At 32.7% G+C, this 18,455-nt stretch overlaps 1 protein-coding gene across 1 annotated transcript in view; it reads right to left on the bottom strand.

Annotated features, from left to right (window-relative positions):
• Positions 1-18,435, bottom strand: part of LOC136972288 (glucose dehydrogenase [FAD, quinone]-like) — a 31,302-nt gene extending 12,867 nt beyond the window's left edge. The window contains exons 1-6 of the mRNA XM_067266844.1: positions 18,429-18,435; positions 8,820-9,022; positions 6,818-7,007; positions 5,911-6,042; positions 3,738-3,862; positions 2,594-2,764 (exon numbers count right to left, since the gene is read on the bottom strand). Of these exons, the coding sequence (XP_067122945.1) occupies positions 2,594-2,764; positions 3,738-3,862; positions 5,911-6,042; positions 6,818-7,007; positions 8,820-9,022; positions 18,429-18,435 (828 nt within the window). The remainder of the gene's footprint in view (positions 1-2,593; positions 2,765-3,737; positions 3,863-5,910; positions 6,043-6,817; positions 7,008-8,819; positions 9,023-18,428) is intronic.
• Positions 18,436-18,455: the final 20 nt, after the last annotated feature.

Here is an 18,455-nt window from a genome sequence, read left to right as displayed (position 1 = left end):
AACAGTAGTACACTCCATAAGTACGAGTCGTACATATATATTTAAGTTTATAAAAATTTTATGATTTTAATTTTTTGATATTCGGCGGCTCGAATACGATTGTACACTTTCCGATTTGCGACTAAAGCTGCGGAACACCAGTGTTCCGCGGAACACCGGTTGGGAACCACTGTTCTACAGTGTTAAGGTAAGCTATTATGAACACAAATATATAAAAATTCTTCATCACTTGCAAAAAAAAGTAATAATTAAATAATTTCTGGATTAAAATCGTCTGTTTATTTACAATGTTATTCAAAAATGCTTAAATAATCATTATTTTAATAAAATACGTCATAATTTTAACCCAAAACACAGAAAAATGCAGACGTTCAAGCCGAACTTCTACCCGCCACGCTCGACGTTCCAAACGCCATTGTTAAACTTCTAGACTTACAAGATGGAGGCGCTCGACGTTCGACGTTCACGTTTTAGAGATAAAAACTTCGGCCGCAACCTCTCTAATAAAATACTGGACAATAATTTTTGACTCTCCTTCGTGTAAAACATTTATACATCTAGAATATTGTGTTTTGAGTGAGATTCTTGATTGAATTTGCATGAATAAATATTAAAACTTTATTATGTTCTATGTGAAAAGCCGGTGGCAAAAGGAGGTTCCCTAAAGCACGGTTTAACGGCACGGTTTGGTGAAAACCGCTCACGTGGTCGTTGGATGGCTGAGAAGTTTACTGGAGACAAAGAAGTTTCTGTCCCCGGTCAGGAGCTGACACCAGTTAAAGACCAAATAAAGACGTCCTAACTCGCGATTGTTCCGATCGAGTCGGTTCATGGAGTTTAACACTTTATGGGAGGGCTATTAGTCGAGTGGGGAGTGCAATGAGTAAATCGATAGAGTGTCTGTTATCCGAGTAACGACAAGTAGCCAGGTTATAATCAAATATAATAAACTAATATAAAGATCTAAATCTAAGGTTACAATACGGCTATCGATTACACACAAGTAAAGCTGCACGGCCAAACGTCACTCGCGAGATTATATAGGAAAATTCTTCCCATCCTATCTATGTGTGAAGGAGAGAGAGAGAGCTTACAAGACTTCTAACTAAATATCTCTGAGAGAGATGCTGCTGGATATAGGCGAGTCTATCTGTCGTCTTCTATGAGACTTTCCGCTGTATGGCGGTCCGAGAGACTTGGTCTTCTCCTTCTGTCGTGAAGTCAGAGTGGTTATCACCGTCCTGGAGATGTCCGTTGGGAACAGAGTGGCTGGAAAAGTTCACCGGTATATGACGTCCAATGAAGTCCACCCTGACTCGAGTTCCTGGCTCCTTTTTATCCGATCTAGCCTGGGAAAACCCATCAGGTGATCGGATGTTTAGCGACGAATCTGCAGGTGTGAGGTCAGAGGTTTCTATCAATAAAGCAAAGATGTCGCTTATATGGAGCTGTCATGACCATATTTGAGTAGTAGTAAAATGAGTAGCACTAAATCATAAAATTCTCATAGGATAACATGTATGAGTAGCACCAATCACAATTCCCATTCGATATAATGTATGAGTAGCACTAATCATAAAAATTCCCATTGTTATAAACCGCGATCTGTAAAATTATTTACTTGACAAAGTAAGTCTAAAAATTATAAAATAAATTTTAACACACTTAAATTAATATCGACCGACTTACATGTTATCGTATGTGATTCGTGCGAAAAATTATTTATAAAAGGTGTTTAATATTTATAAACGGCGATCTGAAAAAGGTAAGTCTAAAAATTATTTAGGTTAGAATAAATTAATATCGACCAACTTACTTGACAAAAATAATCTGAAAAATTAATATCAACTAACTTATAAATATACTTACTTAACAAAATAATCTGAAAAATTATTTACTCGAAAATTTTGTGATTCGTGCTACTCATACATGTTATCCTATGGGAATTTTTGTGATTAGTGCTACTCATTTGACTACTACTTATTTGGCTCGAGACTTGTACGATTCATTCTATTTACTTTGCTGGACGATTGATTTTCTCCTCTTTTAACAATAGGTTGTTTAATTTAACACTCGATTACTATAATTCTTTCCCACTTGTTGAAGGAAAAGGTGATATTCAATCCGATGTTTCCTTTTAATGATCACGACAGAGAAATAGGCTTAAGAATTTCCTTAAATTAGCTCAAAATCGAGCCTACGATCTTCACACCCATAAAAGTAATTTAGTTTGTTTTCTTCAGTAATGTATGATTATAATGTAATTGGTGTGAACAGATATATGGAAGGATAATGTATTTTGTTCGCGTGACTTGTCTCTGAGAAAAAGAAACTAGCAATATGATAATTCACTGCGGATAGATTTGAGAAATGAAATGAGGGAACAGCAATCAACGGGAATCTCCAATAGAACATTCATCAAAGACAGTGAAACCCACTCAATTATCACCAGATAATCATCATCTCTAAGAGTATCATGCAGGTTCTCTTAGAGGTAATCCTAAAAAAGACTAATTGCCCATTATCAACTTTGAGGCAAATCGAACTGATTATTATTGTTTTAAATTTTATTTCAGAGTTTTTCTAAACTTACCTTGAATTTGTTTAAGTGTTCTCTAATGCCGATACCTGACAACATTAATAACTGAGGCGAGTTGATGACTCCAGCTGATATAATTATCTCTTTTCTTGCGTAAACAGTATAAGATCTCTTGAATCGATCGAACTGAACTGCTTTAGCTCGTTTATATTCATCGAAAATAATCTAGAAATGAAATATTTTATGCTAAATTGTAAAATTTAAATTATTAAGTTTAAACATGGAAGAAATTGTTTACAATACGTTATACAATATTTATTACATTTATCATGTTTACGTAGATCTGCATAAATATATAATTAGATTTCATTAACTGATTAACATACATAAATAGTTGATTACATTAAATTCTTTCAGCATTGAATTGTACAATCAAAACTGAATCTAAGATACAGATAATTTCTTTAAACAAAAAATAAAATAAAAATACTTTTATCGATGTTTAAAAGTATGAAAAACTTTAATATTGAAACGTGAAAACGTTTTCGTTGGAAAATTTCAGCTTTCATTCGACATTTTCAAGTAGAATAAAACAAAACTCTTTCAAGCAAAATTTGCACATGATATTGTTCTGAGTTCTATTGAATCAATTGATCTATCAATATAATCGTTCAGCGAACAGAATACTACAATCGTACTGAGCAGTTCGTCGATTCCTGAACAGTAATAATTCAAGTCATAACATCTGTCTTTTAGGACAGAAAAGGAGTTTCTGTTAGTGGAATTCGTAAATCGATTGACCACAATCAATTCAGAAGTTTAATGCAGCACTTCAACAATTCAATTGGGAATTGTTCAATCATCCTCCATTAATATTACTAGTCATTATTATAATTGTTAACGTAGATTTAATCCGTAAAATCGGACAGATGGCATTTAAATCACATTTTTACATAAATTACTGCTATAAAAAATGTGATTTCAATTACTATCATCATAAACCGTCATTCCGTGTGCTGGAAAGTTATATCACGTTCATTAATCAAACAATTAATCGCGGTATTTAAAATTTATTTTAAAAATAGTAAAAATGTGAACATATTCTGGAAAGTTATTTTCATAATAACCTTTAACGTTCTATTTTAAAACTCTTCGAATTTATGATAAAATATTATATATCTCAATATTGTGTTCTTACCTTAGTTGCAAAGGAGAACAGCAAAATATGTAAATTAGGACGATGTGATATCGATTTCAAGAATGCTTTATTGGTGCTGCATCGCCTTCCAAATGTTGTTGTTGTTGATGATGGATAATTGAAACCTATTAAATATATGTGCATTTTTAATTACAATGTAAGAATAATATTTTAAAAAGACGCTTGTTTAGTATGTATTGCAGTTGCACAACCTGCCACATTTTTAAACTGTGGTATTTTGTTCATTTAATAATTTCATTATTACAATTGTTGTAATCAAGTTTATTGAAATGCCATCGCTCAAAATAGCTGATATAATAAGAACAATTAGCATACAATATATTTTATTTTTCAAAAATGTATTATGATTTCATTAGGAATGCCTGAATATAATTTTGATTTAATTAAACAGAGCTCCATTACGTTTTTTACAAATGCCTGGAAATAATAATTCTTAGAAATAAAATCCGATAAACGAACACATCCATGAATATAGCAAGTCGCAATCTGACTAATCTCTATTTCTTAACAAAGTCTTCTGTAATAATAGACAATATTAAAAACTTTTTTCTTGCTTTCAGAATAATTTTGTATAATACAGTAAGACCCCGCTTAACGCGGGGGATGCGTTCCTAGACGAAAAAGCGCTAAACAAAACAGCGTTAAACCAGGTCATTTTAACATAGAGTAAATAAGGAAAGGGGAACACGCGAGAAATTTTACTTTAATTTTATATTATTATGCAAATTAATATAAAAATAACTTATGTTAAATAACACGTAAACATAGGCACACAGAAATGTAGTTTATTTCTTGTGATGAAGGTCCTGACATTTCTGAAATTTTTGGTTTTTGCAATGAAGTAGTGTAGTTTCATTTGTCGCATTTTTTCTTTCCTGAAGCAAATGTCGGTAGCAGAAGATCTCATCCAAAACGTCTCGTCTTGCTTTTGAACTCCTTTCAAAATCTGAATCATTCGCTACAATTTGATCAACGATTTCGGTTATCGTTACCAAAACTTTTACTAAGGAAATTTGTGGAATAATTCTTTGGGTTCTTCGTTTTCAGAATCACTAGTTTTCAGTTCTACACGAATTTCTTGTTCTGTCAGTTTTTGAAGGTCTTTATTGGTAAGGCTCTCACCAGAAAACTGCAGTAACTCCTCAATATCCTGTTCGTATACATCTCCTAGTCCAATTTGGTCAACCAAACGATACAGCGATAGGCTCTTCTCGTTGAGAATTCTTGGATACCTTCAGCCATAACTTCTTCCACACTCCGTTCACTCATTTATCAGTTAATTCTTGCCAAGCGAAGTCGATATTTCCTATGGCTTCCATAATGTTATATTTATATTTTTTCGAAAATTGCACAAAACAAACATAGATTTAAAAAAGTACAGCGCTACGACGAATTGTCACCTTTTATTGATTGGTTCGTGTTCGTAAATAACGGTATTATGTACGAATCAATGAAATACCGCACTAATTTGAATCAGCGTAAATTTTGAGCTTTTTTTACGCTTCGAGCAGACCGTGTTATATCGAATCAGCGTTAATCGAGGTAGCTTCCTTTCCATGCGGTTATACACCTTTAGGCGTATGTCACGTGACTTGCCGTTAATTCGTGATGCGGCATACGCCTTTAGGCGTATAACCGCATAGAAAGGGTTAAGCGGGGTCTTACTGTATACAGTAAATTATACAAAAATGTTATTAAAATAAATTAGTAAAAGAATCCTTTGTATTGAATGGAATCAGGATAATTCTCCTTCCGTATTACAAACTTATTATAACAAATAGGCCCTTTCATGAAAAGAGAAAAAAAAAAATTTTCAACATTGCTTTAAAAATTTCTTTACTCATGATTAACTGTTACAATCATAAATATAAAATAATACAATGGTATTATTAGTATGTCATTAATATATCCGATATTATTTTAATGCTAATGATAGGATTATTAGTAGTGTATGTAATAATCAAATTGTTATATTACTATGATTTAATATTACGGTAATAATATTACTAATAATATAATGATTGATAATATAATCATTATTTTATTACGCATTACTAACGATAAAATACTTTCGTCTAATAACTAAAAGTGCTCATATAATTATTGCATGACTTAATAATTATAAAATATGAAAAATATATTATATAAAAACCTGTTTGAATGGCATCGTTATAATCACTTATAGGATACCCCAGTAATTGACCAGCTTCCAAAAATGCATTTCGAAGAGGAGTTGCATATCGCGGAGAAGAAACTGTTTGCGGACCACCCGTACTATGAAAACCTTGAAGAAATTGTGTAATAAATAATAATTTAAAAGTTTTTCATTATTATTTCGAAACATATTGATTTGAAATATGACAATCGTTAGTTTCCTAATTACTAGAATAAGCTTATACAATTAAATTCATTAACATAATCATTGCGATAATTATCATTAAAGCTTGTTGCATATTGAAATATATTAGGTTTAAATGTTTGCATTAACGTGATTCAGTATTGATTTTTCAACTTAACCGATTTTTCAAAACTCAGATTTTCGACTCAACCTTTATTGAACATAATTCGAACAATTCATATACATTTCGAGCCAACTCTGAGATTTTTATTCTCCTCCTCAGTAAATATAATTATCGTAAAACAATTGCATACATTATAAGAAACTAAATTGACCCAGATCTTACTATTACGAATTGCGGAATCAATTTGTGTATTTGTTTAGGTAGTTTTAACCAATATTACTAGTAAGTCATTTGAGAGCTTTACAATCGGAAATCAACATTTTCCAATTGTTTATACCCAATTGCAAACTTCTCTTATAATGTATACAATTGTTTTATGATAATTACATTTACTATGGAGAAGAAAAAAATCTCAAACTTGGCTTAAAATGTATATGAATTGTTTGAAATATGTTCAATAAAGGTTGAGTCGATAGTCTAGGAGTCTTGAAAAACCGGTTAAATGCAAAATCAGTACTGAATTACGTTGACGCAAACATCTAAAGAGATTACCGGTAATCCGACAAAAAAAGCAAATATATTAAGTTTTATATTTACCATTATTGAGTACGCGTATATCAGTATTATCTTCAGATTTAAGAAAATAAGGAAAGACATCTTTCCAACTCCAACCATAAGCCCCTTGTCGAGCCCAATTGTCGTAGTCTCTGCGATTTCCTCTGGCGTAGAGCATGAAATTGAGAACACTTGAACCGCCTAACACTTTACCTCTCGGCCATCTAGAACGCTTGAAGATAATATAAACCAATTTTTTAGTCATAACTTTCCTGAAAATCTGTTATTCTCAAATAAATTTATTATAATTATAAATTATTATACGTGTGCAAAATATGTTCAACGTTTATATTCAAATCATATACTATATTAATGCAAAGAGAATTTGGTTCTGTTTCGGACGGACGACCACAGTAAGAACCACCACTAGTTTTGAGAACCATTGTTGAGCATTTCAATCTCATCTCTAATGTTGATCCACTGCTCTACTGATGGCATGCTGGTCTAGGGAGCCATTTCGTATGAATGTCAGTCATCTCTAATGTTGATCCACTGCTCTACTGATGGCATGCTGGTCTAGGGAGCCATTTCGTATGAATGTCAGTCATCTCTAGTAGTCAATAATGCAATGGGCATCTTACATATATTATAACATATTTTATATACATTATATAAAATATATTATTTTATATACATTATACATATATAACATTGTTTGGTTCAATATCACTACTGGGTGTATACCACATATATAGTCATAACAGGGTAATCACAAAAGCAAACTTTTTCTCATACTTTTTCTCAAACTCCTTTTCAAAGCAAACTTATAACTTCGTCTATTTTTTAAATCTAAAATGATTTCACAAATTTCAATTAATTTCAAAGGATTTGTGGTTTTGTGCCTATATTATTGTTTACTATGAAATTCTGAAGATTAGGATAATAGTTTAAATCTATTTCTATATTATAATCAGTGGCGTAGCGTGGGTGTCAGCCGCCTGAGGCGGAGGAAAATTTCGCCGCCCCCTTATTTAGGTATCTCAATTCAAAAGACTAAAATATACAGTAATTCTAAAGAACTTTTCGGCCAAGAACAATTATCATTATTGTGTATTGTACAGGGGTATTGTGTATTGTGCATTTATTGTGAAATTTTGCCGCTCCCTAAAAGTGCCGTCCGGGGCGGGCCGCCACTGCCGCCCCCACTACGCTACGCCACTCATTAAAATGCTTAATTACTGTTTATTTATTGATGTTTAATTCGATGCATGTAGGAGATCACAGTATCAAAATAATAATAATGTTGTAAAGTTTAGTTATAAATTCTACTTTATTAGGTAATCATGAAGAGGAAATTGACAGCATGATGTGACAGAATGGAAAACCTTATAATTATCAAAAATTACTTTATTTTTTCTATGATTTTTATTATAAAATCTCTCTCTGTTCTAAATATATAAACAGTTTTTATGATATTACATAAATATATAAAAGACAAGTTATTTCTTGAAATATTTTCCTATAAAAAGTTAATTTGTGGTTGACTACACCTATAACACTAAGCGGCCGGATGGCCGAGCGGTCAAGGTTAGCAGCCTACCCCCCTGGGGGACCCGGGATCGAATCCGGACGGGTCGAGAAATCCCCAGGAATTTTTCGGGGGGTGGTCCGTTCGGATATGTCGGTCCCCGTCCCTCACCACCCGGCCGCCCCATTATGGGCCTGGCCGAACCCATAACGGGCTTGCTATAAGAGGCCCTCTAAGTGCCCACTAGGCGGAAAGAGTTACAAAAAAAAACACCTTTAACACTATACTTAAGGAAATCAAAATCATGTTTAAACATAGCGTTTGCAACACCCGTGCCATAAAATGCCTATGGCACGGGTGTCGCAAACACTATGTTTATAGATGATTTTGATTTTCATTAATATAGTGTTATAGGTGTAATCTAACCACAAAATACCGTATGACATAATCTCCTATATTATAAACTAATTGCATAATATACTATTAATATGTTTTTATGTATATGTAACTACATACTTTTTTATCAATGCCGAAACAAGAAAATCTCTGCGGTTCCGTCAGATATTGCCAATCCACAGAAGTTCTCTGAAAACTAATAGAGAAAAGAGGAACATCTGTGGCAATGTTTTCGTCATTACCAGCTTCTAAAAGAATAACTTTATTCTTAGGATTTGCGGACAGTCGATTAGCTAAGACTGCTCCTGCTGATCCTCCTCCTACTGTAAAATTGAATATTAATGTTAAAATACTTTAAAACTTTAGAGTAAATGTCGGATCGGAAGTGAATCACTCGGATACAAGGTTAACAACTATAATAAACGATTTAATTTAACTAAAAAGAATACATAGCTTCATATATCGAATAACGGTCGCGAGGGAGAGAGTTTACACAAAACCGCGTGTTGGTATAGATACCTTTGATGAACTTAATAGTATGCGGACTTTCTGATGGATGGACTTCGGTCGGTCGTCTCGTCGGAGCGGAATCCAGGAGTTATTGGGGAGGCGTTGAATTTTCTTTTACCTTGGATGGCGGTCGAAATAGTGGAGAACCGGAGGATATAATAATCCGTATTGGCGGGAAGTTCGAAGATAGTCCTAGAGAAACACAGAGTGTGATATTCTTGGTGGCCTGGGTGACGACGATACACCTCTTTGTTCAGGGTATTAGGTTGATGCGCTCATAGACTCTCGACGACGATTTTGTCCTTGAGTCACTCTTTTTTTATATCCTCATATCGCGTTATCCTTTTGCACCAATAATGAATTTTTGTTATTAGTTTTTAGTGACACATTCGATGAGTTCCTTAGGAAAGGAAACGACTCCGGGGAGAGAGATGAAATCATCCTCCGGTAATAAAATTGAAAGACAACTCTTTTTTGTTTTTTTCTGGAACTTTGAAAGACAAAAAATGAATTTTCTCTCAAAATTTTTGTCAAAGTCTGACTCTTACATAACTGTTGTTGAATTATCGCGTTCCTGATACTAGGTGTTACCTGAAGGACAACGTGTAATCTAGAAGTGACTGTCGTGTTGCAGTTTATTTTGTTTAGAACATGGCAAGAGTCTTGAAATTCCTGGAGTGTGTGTGTAGTATTTATTGAAACGTTCTGGATGTGGAGTTCCTCTATGAAGGCACTGATGACAGCGTCGCCCGGGACATTTAACAGAATAACCTTAGGTTGTTGGCTGCTGAGTATCTGATTTCTAACCTATCCGTTAATGTTTTTACTGACCAATGCAGCGATAGCATGAAGTGAAAAATGTGTATCTAAGATGACCCTGATTCCACCTTTCAATGACCTTCCCTTGAATTTTATAAAATATAAATTTTCATATTTTAACGTACTTTGAATTAATTAAAATTAATATTTTATTATAACTGCATTATGTATCTTTTACAAATTTCTATACTACATGTAAAAAAAACGATAAGATTGCTATTGTATATTCGAATAATTCGGTGGCGGAAGGAGTGTCGAAACCGGGTCAGTTTCCAATCAGCCAGATTATATAGGCATTGTCACATGCGGTTTACAGAGCACCAACCTCACCCGGTTTAGCTGGTAGAAGCGACACACACATAAAGAGTCCTACTTTATATCCCGGAGCGGTTGTGGGCTGTTATCCGCCTGCCTGTCAACTTCCAAGCAGCCAGATTATAGGCATTGGCGCATGCGCTTTACATAGCACAAACGTCACGGTTTAGCTGGTAGAAGCGACACACGCGTAAAGAGTACGCGACTTTATATCCCGGAGCGGTTGTGGGCTGTTAGCCGCCTGCTAGATATTCGGCCACCCTCAGCACCAGATCCAATAGGTGCGAGGCCCGATTGATTTTTTTTGCGGGGCCCCTCAAAGTTTAGATAACAAAATTAATTAACTGTTAATTTACATATTGAAATATGTTGGGTTTTTTTAAATAATAATATACCTAGATATTTATTTTTGTAACATGTACTATTTTTAAATATATAAATTTTGACGTGATGCGGGGCCCCTTCAAACGCGGGGCCCGATTAGCACCAATCGCTCCAATCGCCTAAAATCCGGCCCTGGCCACCCTCGCCCGATTATGTGAATCACGAGCAGACTAGATCAACGGCGGGCAACCCGCGGGTCAGCTACGGCTGGCGAAAAGTTTCTATCTGGCCCGCGAGATCTTTAATAGATTATTAAATTGGAAAAATAACTAATTAATAGTTATTTTTCCAATTCTTTGTAATTTTCGAAAACGATAAGAGAAATAAATGTAGTAATTAACTTTTTATTTATTTATTTCATATTTGCAGACTAAAAAAATTACGAGTCACAAGAAGGCGTCAATTAACTACTACGGCGCGGAAAAAAACGTAAAATTTATTCTGGCCCATGTTATAAAAAGGGTTGCCCACCCTAGACTAGATTTATAACAACCCAACCGATAGGAGTTTACTGGCACGTTTTTATGATAGTTCTGTATAGTTGACAGAAGTTTAAAAAAACTCCATTAAAATATTTGATATATTTATTCTGCGTTTATTCCGCTCTCCCATCTTATATTACTTACGGATTTCAATGTTAAACCGGTGATATTACGATTTAGTATGTCCCATCTGTAAGGAGATGCAGAAAAAACGTGTACAATTCTAGTACAGTGTTAAAAATTAACTGTTACTTTGGCAGCATCATTTACAACCAAATTTAATGAATGAGACGTACAGTACATACAATGGTACAAAAAAAAAGCTCTAGAATTTATTTTCCTTAAATTTACGATTTATATATCCGTTGTCATAAAAATTTGTCTTTCCACTGTTTTCCCAAGACTACAGATATTCAGGTACAAAGTAACTGGTTTCGACTTATTTCTACTTAAGAAGTGACTAAATAATTAAGAGATTAGGGAATGGGGACATAAATAAAACCCTGTTGAAAGAGCCAGAATTTTACTTCAACAAAAGCTTAACAGAACCAATCACTCGCTCAGTACAGTGGGAAACTGATTTCCGTGTACACCTGGTATTAAAACGAATTAGTTAGAAAACGAATGACTATTAAGTTTAACATAGTTAGATTTTTACAGCTACGGTGAGAAACGTTTAAAATTTACAACAGCCCTGTGGCGTCCTTTGAGATATACTAGTGATGCGACAAAAGAGGCATTTGACATTGACCGGTATCGGCACCCTCGGGATTTGGCACGCACACACTCACTACACACCTACCTGGACAGTCACTAGTTCCATCCATTAGCTACTCGTATCAAGATATTTGACTAAGTGGATTGTTTTAAGATTTAAAAAGTAAAGAATATTTTATGTTATTTTTATGTACGTTTCTTTACAAAGCTATATTTTAATTATAATTTTCTTTAAAAGTATATTAATACAATCGAACAATACATTGATACCAGGTATATATATCCATCGCACATTTTATTTCACCGAGTAAGTTTTTATAATTTATTTTTAATTTTAGCCCTTATATCGTGGCTAGCGATTCAGAATGTAATTGTGATATTAAAAATACATTTAGAGAAGTCTACAGTTTTTACTGGCTTATCGAACAAATGAATACGGATGGACCCTAGACCAGTGATTCGTAACAGGGGGCCGCGGTCCCTGGGGGTCCATAAGAAGTTTGCCGGGGCCGCCAAATTATGCAAAATTTCCTTCAGAATATAATAAAAAGAAAATTGATGTATAATCCGAATATCGTATTGAAAAGTGAAATAAGAAAGATAAAGTTTTCCTATTTAGTTTTTATTTATTTATTTTGTATTTCTTCCTACATACAACTTTGTTAGTACAGAAGAAATAAATGTAAATATGCTACTTACACCGCAGTATTTACTTCTTTTATTCCAAAGCAATTTTAAGAAACTATTAATGCTTGGAATTTTAAAAATAATTAGAGAAAAATAGTAGGCTTTGAAAATTTAAATATTTTTGCAAAAGATATGCAAAATCCTTACCACAAGTGGGCGTTTTAGTTTTAGTTTAGTTTTAGCATGGACATTGGATCGATTTATCGACATGTTTCTTATTTTATTTTCTGTTAAAAATTAATGAGTTTTCATGTTTAATTGTGAAGTTTGAATGTTATTTAAATAGATAATGAAATAATAAAGTTATGATTTACATTTATTATATAAAAAATAAAGCAATAATAAAAAAATCAATTTATTATAGATAAATTATCAAATTATCAAATATAAATTATTATTAAAAAATGGGGGTCACAAAAAATTATGAAATATTTGGTGGACCGCGAGTATAAAAAGGTTAAGAACCACTGCCCTAGACCATCACTGACGCGCAATTAACTGATTGCCCCTGGAAGTCGGCTTCTTACAGGAACACAGCTTCCCTGTCATCAAATGTCACGGCACGCCACTGGTTTTTACTGAGCAATGCAGTGATAGCATGAAGTGAAAAATGTGTATCTAAGATGACCCTGGAGAATAACACTATTTAGAGAAATGTTACCCAAATATTCTTCTGCCAGCACAGTCGGCTTTGGCCGTTAGTATACACGGTTGGGAGCTACATTCTACTACCAAAGCAAATACATGCAATGATAAAGTTGGTGAGATAAAATAAATTAAATTGGATTATATGCTGATTTTGCTTACTTCATCTTCAGTCGACTCACGTATTTAATTCTGATAATGCTGTAGCAATTGGGGATGCAAAGATTGTAATGCTCTGTATGAGCAAAAACTGATAATGCAAAACTGATTTTGAAATTCACACAGTAAAATGCATACAGGTGTTTCCATTGTTTCTTGCCTCTATTTTTAAACTTAATCGATATACGAAAACACCGTATGCCTGTATGTTATAGACTAAGTTGTAACTTACTGCATATTTAATTGATCAAGTACGATTAAAAAGACATTTTGTGCATTATATGGAATTTTAAAATACAAAAGTCGAATACCTTAGTAGTCTATTGATTTCATTGCAAATCTGAAATCGCATATCCCCTTTCTCGACTAATGCAGTATAAATTATGTCTATTAAAGTTGATGTTATGAATTATAATCAATGAAAGTTCAAAATGCTCACCGATAATATAGTCATATTCATCTTCGAACGTTTTACCGCTCTCCCTTTTACGATCCACAATCGTGAAAAAAGTAACAATAGTTAAAAATGTCTTTCTTAGGAGCATTATAACCTTTCTAAAACTTAAATGAAAAGCATACCTTATCAGAGATTTCTCAGTATTTATGTCAACGAGACTGAAAATAACTACGGATAAATCCGCACCTAACACGACATGCTTCGAAATTACTAACATTTAAGATACAAAAGTTGATTAAAATTATCATTTACTTAAATCAAAATTAGTTATTGGGTTTTGAAACTTTCGTATTTGTCGATGATAAACATAGTATTCCGGTTGACTAAATATTCAGAAATTCAATACTTCATTAACTTGAGTATTTGGAGAATTTTTATAATCGGCTCTTAGAGCAGTATGTGAGACGGCACAAACTTAAGTTATGGCGTCATAATTTTCTCGCACAGGACCTGAGATGGTGATTAATAGACTTCTGATTATGCAAAATAATTATATAAGGCAGATATATGTGTTGTAATATACACAACCAGTCTCTCTCATATACATGAATGATAAAATTGGTAACATCCGAAGTTTGTTTAAAAAACGTGTAGTGCTGCACAGTTACAAATTATTTATTCGTCGCAGAAACGATTCTTACATTAATGATATGTTAAAAATATACTATAGACGTTTCATTATAACTATAAACGGTTGTGGCCGTCAGCCATATTGTTTTCTTGTATATTTTTGTTTAATTCATAAGTTGTAAATACATATATATATATATATTTATTTTCTATCTTCCTTCTTCCTTCATTCTATTCTCTTATTTCCGTTCCTTTCTCCTTTGTTTAAATAACCTGACCGTTATTGCTGGAGGGCAGGATTACCCCTCCTAAGTAAGAACAAAAGAAGGCGAGGACGCCCTGAAGGCTAAGTGGTGATCAAGGGACACTTTTCTACTGGACCTCAAGAAGGACTGAAGTGTGAGCCAGCGATCGACCAGGAACGAAAAAAGTCGAAAGGAGGCTACAGGACCGTCGAGGCCAAGGGAAAATAGACACAAAACCGAGGTAATCGAAAGACGTCGAGGGCAGACAGCCGAACAAGAAAAAGAGAGGAAAGCGACTGCCATTGCGAAAATACACTCCAGCGAAAACACCGATCATCGTAGACCCGGGTACCTTCCATCTAATTCTATCCACTTTCGTTCTTTCCTAAATCTATCTGTTTCCCCTTTCCTTTTTAGTTTTAAGGTAAATATAAGTTTATTTTTAAGTCGGGTGTAAAAAAAAAAAAAAAAAAAGTTTTTGTTACCAGTGCGGGTGTGATTCTTGGTACTTGGCGCCCCCCTTCCCTCAGTGAAGTTGTTCCAGTTGGGATCCTTTGTAAAATTAGAAAAGGAAAGAACCTTGTTCCGGAAGGGAAATAAAAAGACTTTTAATTGTGTATCAGTCTCTGTGTTTATACTTGTAACGTGCATTCGCGGATTTACAAGCCCTTCTCAACGAACCACCACACGGTCATATAATTTTCTTCTACTTGCTATTAAGCATGTAACAATGATCTGCTTCAATTAATCAATTGATTTATCAACTGAAATAAATCAGATAATCATTTCGACATTACCAACAGTTATAAAAATTTTAAAAACCATAAAAAAGTAAAATAATACGCAAAATGTTTTAGAATTTTTTCGATTCATTGATTCATAAATATTTAATCTCCTCTTGTTTGAAGACTCCCTTTTATTGTAAAATATATTGTAACTTAACTTTTTCATTTATTTTGTAATTTTTCTCTGTTTTAATGTTGTGTTATAATTTATTTTTTTGTTTATTTTCGCTGACACTTTAACAGAATACAGATTACGATGTGTATTCTACTAATCATAGATGAAACTCTGACTCTATTTGGCCATGCATAACATTTTTCGATGCTCATTCCTTTATATGTATGTAGATTTTATTCTGTACTAATTAATGTAATTTGATCTACTATCGGTTTCGTTTTTTATTTTTGCAATATGAAATTGAAACTTAGGAAATTTAATAATAAATTTGTAACTATTCATTTATAATGTCTTTATCTCGATTATTATAATTTTGATGCAGAATTTTAGTCGATTATTCGAATAAAAATAAACATTTTGCGTAATATATTTCCTTCCTTATCGAACAATCTATAAACGGATGCACGAATACAATCTACAAAATCTGATCCGTGAAGACAAAGATATCCTCTGTTTCCTCAATTAATTGGTTTTATTATACATATCCAAAGAATTTACGTATAAAAATATATTCCCAAATTTAAATTATTAATTAAATATTTAATAACTAAAGAAATATTTCTCGAATAAGATTTTTCTTTTAAACGATTTTTAATATCTTTTAGTGTAATTGTTATTTAAAAAAAAAATCGAAGATTAATTCAGGCAGAAATAAAAAGTTAAAAACTTCCGTTTCTAATATTAGAGTATTTCGAAAATTATTTTCTATCTGAGTCACATATTTAGGTCATATTATAGATCATCCGAAATAACTTTCAATAAAAGTTTACATGTTTCTGTATATTTCTGTAAATTTTACCCATCAAAACACAAATTAAACGAAATTTTGATGAGTTTTATTTAAATAATCAAACGTATTACTAATTATTTCTACTCGAATTTGAATGTAATAGCGAGGTTGAGACCGAAGTCTTAAACGCGAAAACGTGTACGTCAGCGCCGCTTTCCTGTAAGCATAGAAGTTTGACAATGGCGTTTGAAATGTCGAGCATGGATTCCACTGACTTTCCAAACGCCATTGCCAAACTTCTAGGTTTACAGGAAAGCGGCGCTCAACGTCCGACGTACACGTTTTCGCGTTTAAAACTTCGGCCTCAACCTCGCTAATGTCTTTAATTCCATATCAGGTATAAACGCAATAAAATCATGTTCGAAAATGCAATATAAAATTCTTTACACGACTAACTCTAATTTATTTTTATTTCAAAGAAATTGCAAGTTTTCTAAGCATAAGTTAATCCTTTTCAGTCCAGCAGACTAAAATGCTAACATTTTAAAACAATTTTAGGATATAAATATGCCAAAAGCGTATAAAGACATCTGTGAAAGGCATATCACGCACAAAAAATTCTGTCTTATAAAAAACTTAAAATTGAAAATAATTTATTCAATATCACGTTATCATTTTCCAGAAAGTATTGTTTTTGTAAAAAATCAAATATTTTTATATGCTCTACATATGAAGTGTTTCTATAACTTCAAACAACTGTGACAATATTTTTAAAATTGTGTAAAAATTAATGATAATCTTTTATTCCGAAAATGTTTATACTGTATTTTAAAAATCGAAATTATGTTTATAGAAAAAGAGTTTATCGAAGAAATGAGTCGAAAATAAATGAAGTTATTACAAAGGAAAATTTTTCTGTTAACTTACATTAAAGTTAATTTCTATGTTACAATAATATTTTGACTGACTTTCTGACATGTTTATGTTCAAATAAGAGGATTGAAATAGGATGTATAGAACACTACAGTACAGTTCCTAATATATATTTTTATATTTCTATGTATATCTATTTTTTCATAAATAAATCTCACTATATGACTGTCATTGAAAAATGTTGTCTAAATAGGTTTTATGTGTATTATGTATTTATCCCAAAGGAAGGGCGACAATTGACAGACCGCCCGGACGGTTCAAACTGTAGCTATGCCACTGCCTTTCATCAATTGTAAAACGTTTTAATTTCTATTTTCACCTATTTCCTCCTAAATCCTCCAGTTCTTTTCCTTTCCTTTTGAAGAGATAAGCTCTGCAAAATTAAATTAAAACGATGTGCAGAATTGCATTTATTTGAAAAGTCAATTCCTTAAATGTCCAAAAATATGACTCTGAATATTTCATTGACGGATCTAGTCAATTTCTCTTTTTTCTGAAGTTTAATTATGAAAACGTTCCTTCGATGAAATGATCTGAATAAACTTTGTTGCGGTCAAATTCAATGTATTGTCCGTATTTCGGTTTCAATCTCATATTCTTGTAAACCACTAAATATTTCAAACTGTTCCCAATAGATTTTAGATTTCACTCACTCGATACATAGAAAATGGTCTGACGACTCTGAATAGAGTCCATTTTTTCTGGTCCATTGAATCTTGAAAATACTCCATGGATTCGGGATGATTTCTTATGCCATTCTGCTTTTGGAACATTGATTAAAATATTTATGTACTATTAATATGAATTAAATATTTTTTCGTCCGATGTTTATTTTTAAGTTTAATTATTTACAGACAAATTCGCCCATTTTAGAAAATATTTTATTTTTAATTGGAAACTTTTTTATGTTTTAAAAAGGACTTTTTAGCTTTTTTCGACGGCTCGTAGCCTAAAAAGAAAGGTCGGTCGCCGAAATGTATCGTCTGGAACACACAAACTAATGGATGGTGATCCCTACTTGGGCGAATTTGTCTGTAAATAATTAAACTTAATGAATTAAATAATTTTTTTAATACTTTTAAAATATTTTGTAATATAATACAATCGTTTAAATACCTGTCATGCTCTATATATGTATGATTT

The sequence above is a fragment of the Centruroides vittatus genome, unplaced genomic scaffold (genome assembly GCF_030686945.1).
Source record: "Centruroides vittatus isolate TY-2023 unplaced genomic scaffold, ASM3068694v2 contig_2892, whole genome shotgun sequence".
Taxonomy (NCBI): Eukaryota; Metazoa; Arthropoda; class Arachnida; order Scorpiones; family Buthidae; genus Centruroides; species Centruroides vittatus.
The sequence above is the reverse complement of the archived record's forward strand: the minus strand, read 5'-3'. Positions and strand labels throughout refer to the sequence as shown.